The following is a 9002-nucleotide window of genomic DNA, read 5'->3' on the forward strand; positions in this document are numbered from 1 at the left end:
GTTAATTGAAATTGCATTCCAGGTGACTACCTCATGAAGCTTGTTGGGAGAATGACAAGAGTGTGCAAAGCTGTCATCAAGACAATGGGTGGCTACTTTGAGGAATTTCAAATGTTAAATATTTAAATTGTTTAGCAATTATTTTGGTTACTACATGATTTCATGTGTTATTTCATAGTTTTGATGTCTTCATTATTATTCTACAATGTATAAATAGTAAAAAATAAAGAAAAACCCTTGTAGGTGTGTCCAAACTTTTGACTGGTACTGTAAGTATTCAGACCCTTTGCTATGTGACTTGAAATTGAGCTCAGGGGCATCCTGTTTCTCTTGATCATTCTTGAGATGTTTCCTCAACTTGATTGAAGTCAACCTGTGGTACATTCAATTGATTGGACATGATTTGGAAAGGCGCACACACCTCTCTATAGAATGTCCCAGTCAGAGCCAAAACCAAGCCTTGAGGTCGAAGGAATTGTCCATAGAGCTCTGAGACAGGATTGTGTCGAGGCACAGATCTGGGGAAGGGTCCCAAAAACACTTCTGCAGCAGAGAAGATCCCCAATAACACAGTGGCCTCCACCATTCTTGAATGGATGAAGTTTGGAACCAACAAGACTATTCCTAGAGCTGGCCACCCGGCCAAGCTGCACTATCGGGGGAGAAGGGCCTTGGTGATGGACGTTTCCAAGAACCCAATGGTCACTCTGACAGAGTTTCTCTGTGGAGATGGTCGTCCTTCTGGAAGGTTCTCCCATCTCTGCAGCACTCCACCAATCACGCCTTTATGGTAGAGTGGCCAGAAGGAAGCCACTCCTCATTAAAAGGCACATGACAGCCCGATCTGCAGAGAAGAATGGGAAACACTCCCCAAATACAGGTGTGCCAAGCTTGTAGCGTCATACCCAAGAAGACTCGAGGCTGTAATTGCTGCCAATGGTGCTTCAACAAAGTGCTGAGTAAAGGGTCTGAATACTTATGTAAAAAAAATATATATTTTCTATACATTTGCAAAAATGTATAAAAACCTGTTTTTGCTTTGTCATCATGGGGTACTGTGTGTAGATTGAGGGAAAATAACCATTTTAATCCATTTTGGTATGGCTGTAACATAACAAAATGTGGGAAATGTCAAGAGGTCTGAATACTTTCCGAATGCACTGTATATAGCTATCTCTTTCTATCTTTTGGACACTACGATTTTCAGGATGTCTCCTAGTCTGACAAACACCCCTGTAGCTCTGCCACCTTTCACCGCAGATACGGAAGGCCAACATTGACAGATGCGGTGGATTGAGACGCAACCCATGCAAAAAGAAAAAACACATCTTTAGCTTTATACAGATGGATGTTATGGGGTGTATTTATTATGCTAATTCGGTTTATGCAGGGGTGTGACTATTAATTAACATGGGTGTTACTGTTCATTGACTGGGTCTACCCCCTGTTTCTCTCACAGTCCACTCCCAAGGCGAAGGGTGTTTCTAAGAAGGAAGGAGCCAAGAGGAAGGTCAACATGAGTGGTTATATCCTATTCAGCAGTGAGATGCGTTCGGTCATCAAGACCCGCCACCCTGATTTCTCCTTCGGGGAGCTCAGCCGTCTGGTGGGCACCGAGTGGAGGAACCTGGAGGCTCCCAAGAAAGTAGAGTATGAAGGTAGGAAGGCCAGAGAAGCATGCTAGTACTGAGACATCTCTATGGAGACTTTGTTTCACCAGTGGGATTCATACACCGGTTGAGATCTGCAATCAGGTTGGTGATGACAATAACCAGGTTTCCATCCTATCTTTTCATGCGAGTAAAGTACATGTTGGATAAAAAAATGTCACGTCAGGCCTGCTAGAAACAGCTAATTGGAAGGTAAACTTTCCAAATGTCGACAAAACAAAATACACTAGTCCATATCCCTAGCCAAACATCTGACAAACTTGGAGTGTTATGTCCCTTCAGTGTTAGCGTTGTGAATGAATCCAAGTCTGCGTATTGTTGTTTGTTCCAGAGCGGGCAGCCAGGGTGGTGGAGCGGCAGGAGAAGGAGAGGGCAGCCCAGCAGCAAGCATCCCCGAGAGCAGGTACCCCAGTAGGGTCCATGATGGGGGTGGTGCCTTCGCCTAGCCACATGGGAATGATGCCTGGTCCAGGTAACCCCTTCCTCACAGAGACCGACATCCCAAATCAACCACTAGCTCCTAAGCACCCAGATCTACAGTGCCTAAAGGGTAGTGGCTAGGGGAGATTTGGGATTCAGGGAGATGGCACCATTGCTTGGGACTTAGCAGCTACCTGGGAAATAATGAAGCTGGACTGCTAAAACAATTCAACCTTAATTTATTTACCCCTGGCTTTCAACCGCATCCTCATTATAGGCTGATTGTTTTTGTCTCTGTTGCTGCTAATTTTAATGTAGTATTTCATCCCTGTTTTATATTTTGTTTTTGCATCAAATGCATTGAATCAGAGTTTGCATGATCCAAATCAACTGCATGACCAGAAATAGTATTTGTATTATTTTAAACTCTTCTTTACAGTAACATCCATTCTTGTTTTACTTACTAGCTTGTTTAACTTAATATTTTATCATTCATGAATATGTAGTGCATGTCTTTTGGATAGTCAGTTGCATGTCACTTATGCATGGGTATCGTTGTTGTTGTCATTCCCGGCTCCGCCTCCTCCTCCTAAGGCATGATGGGAGCTTACGGCCCCTCCTACGGCATGCCCATGCAGGGCCCCCATGAGGGCTTGCTGGGTATGGGCCCAATGCCACCTCACCATATGGGCCCGATGCCCCCCCAACACCTCCAGCCAGGTATGCCTGGGTACCACCCTGGCATGCCCTACCCTGGTAAGGACCCCACCCACCTTCCACTCCAGGCCAAGGCCACACCTGTCCTGGTCAGTCAGTAGCTTCCAGTCAGTCATGTCTTGGTCTCTCCTGCTGGAGGGGTTTACCTGGTCCACAGACAGGCTGTGCTGTGGTGGCCCACTGACCATTCAGGCTGCCAAGCCTGGTCTCTGTCTGTCTGTTCCGAGATGGGAAAATGTATACTTGAGTTGGCGAGGTCCAGTTTGCAGAACAAAACACTTTGAAAAGTAAAGAAGGTAGCTGGACATTCTATTGCTCTGCATCAGAGCTACAGTGCCTATCGAAAGTCTACAAATTAATTGTAATTTTTTGTCATTGATCGACACCTAATACTCCATAATATCAAAGTGATAAGAAAATTATATAAAGGAATACACTTTGGCCTAAGTGCAAAGCAACCACAACACATCACTAAGTAACTGCTTCCTTATTTTCAAGCATGGTGGTGGCTACATCATGGTATGGGTATGCTTGGAGTTTTTCAGAATGAAAATAAACTGGATGGAGCTAAGTACAGGCATAATCCTAAAGGAAAACCTGCTTCAGTCTGCTTTACACCAGACACTGGGAGAGGAATTCACCTTTCAGCTGGACAATAACCTACAACACAAAGCCAAAGCTTTCACAGGAGTTGCTTACCAAGAAGACTGTGAATGTTCCTGAGTGTCTAAGTCACAGTTTTGACCTAATTCTCCTTGAAAATCTGTGGCAAGACTTGAAAATGGCTGTCTACCCATGATCCCCAACACCTTGACAGAGCTTGAATAATTTTTAAATTAATAATTTGCAGGTATTGCCCAATGCAGGTGTGCAAAACTCTTATGAGACTTAGCCAAGAAGACTCTGGCTGTAATTGCTGCCAAAGGTGTATTGAAACATGTATTGACTTGTGGGGTGAACACTTATCTAATCAAGGTGTTTTATTTTTTATTTATCTAATATATATATATATATATATATATTAATTGTTTTCTCACTTTGACTGAGTATTTTGTGTAGATCATTGACAAAAAATGACACTTAAATCCATTTTAATCCCATTTTGTAACACAATAAAATGTGAAGAAATCCAAGGGGGGGGGGGGGGTTGTAGACTTTCTGTAGGCACTAGTGGGTAGCGACCTTCTCTACAGGGGTTCCACCGTCCTTTACCTCTCCTCTACACATTCGCACAGTATTACTCTGTTCCATCTGCTCGCATATCTCGGAATCCATGGTCAGCTCAATTAACAAATGAACAAACATGTAATGCATGTGGAGCTATATGACTACAAATAAAGAAGCGCACACATTTATTCCACAGCATGCGTTCTATGCACATCCACCATGTTATACATCCTACACTAACAATGCATGTTGTTGTGTGTGGAAACTCATTGCTTTTGTGATAGGTATGATGGGTCCTGGTATGAATGGCATGCAAGGAAGTCCCGGAGGCCACTACTACATGCAACAGGTAAAAGCCTAACTTATTACTAAGAACTACCCATGAGCAACTGCACTCTACACGGTATATTGTACCCAAATGCAGTGGAAAAGCAGTGCTCTTATTATGTTTTCCTGTATCTCCCTTCAGCCTGGGATGTTTAGCCCGGGGCAGCAGGCTCCTCCACCCTACCCAGGCCAGCTAGGCCAGCCCTCTCACCTCCAGCCCATGACTCCCATGTTTGTGGCTCCACCGCCCAAGACACAGAGGGTGCTTCACTCTGAGGCCTACCTCAAGTACATCGAGGGCTTGAACGCAGAGACCGACACAGTCAGCAAGTGGGACCAATCTCTCAAAGGTATATTTCTAATCACAAATGTGCTGTTCTTCTCTATGCACCTGTACTGCAGCATACTGAATTAACTCCAATGAATTGAGCGCAACACTTTCCTTCTCTCTCTACTCTCATGTATTATTGGTCTCTTGAATAGCCGTCCTCTTAGGTGTCCTTTATTGCTGAGTTTCTACACTTCTGTTTGTGGGTGTGTGTTCTGAGCAAAATGGGTAAAGTCTGTCATTTCCACAGCGCGTCGGAGAGATGCCCACCTGTCCAAAGACCAGGAGAGCAGGCTCCCTTCCCATTGGCTGAAGAGCAAGGGAGCCCACAAGACGATGGCAGATGCACTGTGGCGCCTGCGGGACCTGATGCTTCGAGACTCACTGAACATACGGCAGGCGTACAACATGTAAAAAACCTCAAACTACTGGCCGTGTTCCTGGCTGACTTCATTGCAGACACCTGCCAGATCTCACAATGCCTGGATAGGTGTTTAACATATTAGCTAACCACATCTTTCCCACGCAACAGACAGCAAGTGGTCCACTAATACAGGACTAGTAAAGGCCCAGTACACTACTTTTGTGGAGAGAAAATATATATATATATATTTGCTGTGATTATTTTGGGGGATTTCTCAGGGGGTGCTGCAGCACCCTCCACACCCATACTTCACGCGGCTATGCAACCACTGGGCTTGTTTGGGTCCTGTGTGGCTTTTGGTAGAGTATGGTGCTTGCAACGCCAAGGTTATGGGTTCGAATCCCACGGGTGATCAGTATGAAAAAGTACAATTATGCACTCACTACTGTAAGTTGCTCTGGTTAAGAGCATCTGCTAAATGACTAAAATGTAAATGTGAAATGTTCGACAGTGCAGGCGACTGCTGACTGACTGATCTACTATTGACCTTGCATCGTAAATAATGAGTCATTATTACTTGTACATCAGTCGGTCACAATTTACCCATGATACATCACGTTTTTGATGCTCTCAAACACAGCTATTGTCTCTCTCTCACTGTCCTCGTGAATGGACAGACACAGGAAGAAAAATATGGTTATAGAGAAGCAATATTTTATAGTGAATCAATCATGGATTTTATATTTTTGAGCATAATAATCTTAGGTTTGTGTGTGTGATTTTTCTCTTTTGTATCATGGTTGTGAAGATTTCTCAATGTAAGTTAAAGTTCTTTGCAGCTTATGGTCATTCACTGACAAAATAAATGTGGTGAGGACAATTATGGTGGTTTCGTTTGATTTGTTTGTTTGATCAATCCATGCACCATTAGGTTTATTATGAGAGATATCCCTCAAGGAGATTAGTGATGAGCATTACCATTTGACTCCATTCAGGTATAAGACACTTATCATTTGACACCCAACGGCTCTTTGTTCAAAATGCTTAAAAATTTACCTAGCACCATGACATTTTTAAAAATCTAATGTAAAAGCCCAAAAAGTAGGCGACCATTATGTCACATCGTCTTACGTTCAAATACATGTTTACCTGGCCAAGTTATTAGATCGCCTGCAAAAAAAGGAAGTTAGTAATTTTGTAACTTATTTTCAGATAATCCGTTGTTTTGAATCTCAAAAAATAGTAACAATATGCAAATCAGCGAGCCAAACCTACGTCTCTTTAGCCGATGCGATTCGGTTCCCAACGTTCACCTAAAAGAGCCATTAGTTTGCAAATGACCCATCACTAATGGAGAATCGCATACTGTAGTTGTGGCCTCTCATTTCTGTCTGTCTGCAACATGGCAACATGCTTTCAGAGCATTTCGTATTATTCTGTACGTAAATCCAAGGCACAACATTGACAGTAGAATGGCCTGTACTGAAGAGCTCAGTGACTTTCAAATTTCTGCCCTGCTAGAGCTGCCCCAGTCAACAACAACTCGGTTGCAACACTCACTACCGAGTTCCAAACTGCCTCTGGAAGCAATATCAGCACAATAATTGTTCGCCGGGAGCTTCACGAAATGGGTTTCCATGACCGAGCAGCCACACACAAGCCTAAAATCACCATTTGCAATGCCAAGCGTCGGCTGGAATGGTGTAAAGCTCTCCGCCATTGGACTCTGAAGCAGTGGAATTGTGTTCTCTGCAATGATGTAACACTGAAACATGCATGAGAGCTTCAGCTGTTCCGGACGACTGTGTGATCACGCTCTCCACAGCCGATGTGAGTAAGACCTTTAAACAGGTCAACATTCAAAAGGCCACAGAGCCAGACGGATTACCAGGACGTGTACTTTGAGCATGCGCAGACCAACTGGCAAGTGTCTAAACTGACATTTTCAACCTCTCCCTGTCGGAGTCTATAACACCATGTTTCAAGCAGACCACCATAGTCCCAGTGCCCAAGAACACTAAGATAACCTGCCAAAATGACTACCGACATGTAGCACTCACGTCTGTAGCCATGTAATGCTTTGAAAGGCTGGTCATAGCTCACATTAAACACCATTATCCCAGAAACCCTAGACCCACTCTAATTTTCATACCACCCCAACCGATCCACACTGCCCTTCCAGACCTGGACAAAAGGAACACCTATGTGAGAAATGCTATTCATTGACAGCAGCTTAGCATTCAACACCATAGTGCCCTCAAAGCTCATCATAAATTTAGGAACCTGGGATTAAACACCTCCCTCTGCAACTAGATCATGGACTGCCTAACGGTCCGCCCCCAGGTGGTAAGGGTAGGTAACAACACATGTCACGCTGATCCTCAACACCGGGGCCCCTTGGGTGCATGCTCAGTCCCCTCCTGTACTCCCTGTTCACTCATGACTGCATGGCCAGGCACGACTCCAACACCATCATTAAGTTTGCTGATGACACAACAGTGGTAGGCCTGATCACCAACAACGATGAGACAGCCAATAGGGAGGAGGTCAGAGACCTGACCATGTGGTGCAAGGACAACAACCTCTCCCTCCAACGTGATCAAGACAAAGGAGATGATTGTGGACTACAGGAAAAGGAGGACTGAACACCTCCATTCTCAACGACGGGGCTGTAGTGGAGCAGGTTGAGAGCTTCAAGTTCCTTAGCGTCCACATCACCAACAAACTAACATGGTCCAAGCACACCAAAACAGTCGTGAAGAGGGCATGACAAAACCTATTCCCCCTCAGAAGACTGAAAAGTCTCGGCATGGGTCCTCAGATCCTCAAAATGTTTTACAGCTGCCCCATCGAGAGCATCCTGACGGGTTGCATCACTGCCTGGTATGGCAACTGCTCGGCCTCCAACCGCAAGGCACTACAGAGGGTAGTGCGTACGGCCCAGTACATCACCGAGGCCAAGCTTCCTGCCATCCAGGACCTCTATACCAGGTGGTGTCAGAGGAAGGCCCTAAAAATTGTCAAAGACTCCAGCCACCCTAGTCATAGACTGTTCTCTCTGCTACCGCGCGGCAATCGGTACCGGAGCGCCAAGTCTAGGTCCAAGATGCTTCTAAACAGCTTCTACCCACAAGACTCCTGAACAGCTAATAAAATGGCTACCCAGACTATTTGCATTGACCCCCCTATACGCTGCTGCTGCTTCTCTTATTGTATTATTTATCCATAGTCACTTTAATAACTCTACCTACGTGTACATATTACCTAGACGCCTGTGCCCCAGCACAATGTACCGGTACACCCTGTATATAGCCCCGCTATTGTTATTTACTGCTGCTCTTAATTATTTGTTATTCTTATCTCTTACTTTAAAAAAAAAAATGTTTCTTAACTGCATTGTTGGTTAGGGGCTTGTAAGTAAGCATTTCACTGTAAGGTGAAATACACCTGTTGTATTCGGCGCATGTGACAAATAAAATTTGATTTGAAGTATTTGGTTTTAAATGTACTTAACCTCTACAGGATCGGTGCCTCACCCACCCCCGGCTGGACGGTTGAGCTAACGTAGGCTAATGTGATTAGTGTGAGGTTGTAAGTAACAAGAAAACTTCCCAGGACATAGACATATCTGATATTGGCAGAAAGATTACATTCTTGTTAATCTATCTGCACTGTCCAATATACAGTAGCTATTACAGTGAAAGAATACCATGCTATTGTTTGAGAGTGAACAGTTATGAACTTGAAATTGTATTAATAAACCAATTAGGCACATTTGGACAGTCTTGATACAAAAACAGACATGCAATGGTTCATTGGAACAGTCTAAAACGTTGCACATCCCCTGCTGCCATCTAGTGGCCTGGGCTGGAATAATAAATTATGGTCTTTCTCTCGCATTTTAAATATGGTACAAAAAACAAACAAAAATGTTTTTTTTGTATTTCTTTGTATTATCTTTTACCAGATCTAATGTGTTATATTCAGGATTCAAATTTCTGTTTGAAAA

At 44.0% G+C, this 9002-nt stretch overlaps 1 protein-coding gene across 4 annotated transcripts in view; it reads left to right on the plus strand.

Moving 5' to 3' along the window:
* pbrm1l (polybromo 1, like) overlaps window positions 1-5873 on the plus strand; it is a 38909-nt gene extending 33036 nt beyond the window's left edge. Inside the window, exons 26-31 of one of the 4 annotated variants that reach the window (XM_029682866.2) lie at window positions 1460-1658; window positions 2002-2142; window positions 2685-2846; window positions 4259-4323; window positions 4444-4651; window positions 4880-5873. In XM_029682866.2, coding sequence (XP_029538726.2) covers window positions 1460-1658; window positions 2002-2142; window positions 2685-2846; window positions 4259-4323; window positions 4444-4651; window positions 4880-5043 — 939 coding nt within the window. In that variant the 3' untranslated portion in view covers window positions 5044-5873. The remainder of the gene's footprint in view (window positions 1-1459; window positions 1659-2001; window positions 2143-2684; window positions 2847-4258; window positions 4324-4443; window positions 4652-4879) is intronic. The other 3 variants (XM_029682867.2, XM_065001746.1, XM_029682868.2) reach the window with 3 other exon arrangements.
* Window positions 5874-9002: the final 3129 nt, after the last annotated feature.

The sequence above is a fragment of the Oncorhynchus nerka genome, linkage group LG15 (genome assembly GCF_034236695.1).
Source record: "Oncorhynchus nerka isolate Pitt River linkage group LG15, Oner_Uvic_2.0, whole genome shotgun sequence".
Classification (NCBI taxonomy): Eukaryota; Metazoa; Chordata; class Actinopteri; order Salmoniformes; family Salmonidae; genus Oncorhynchus; species Oncorhynchus nerka.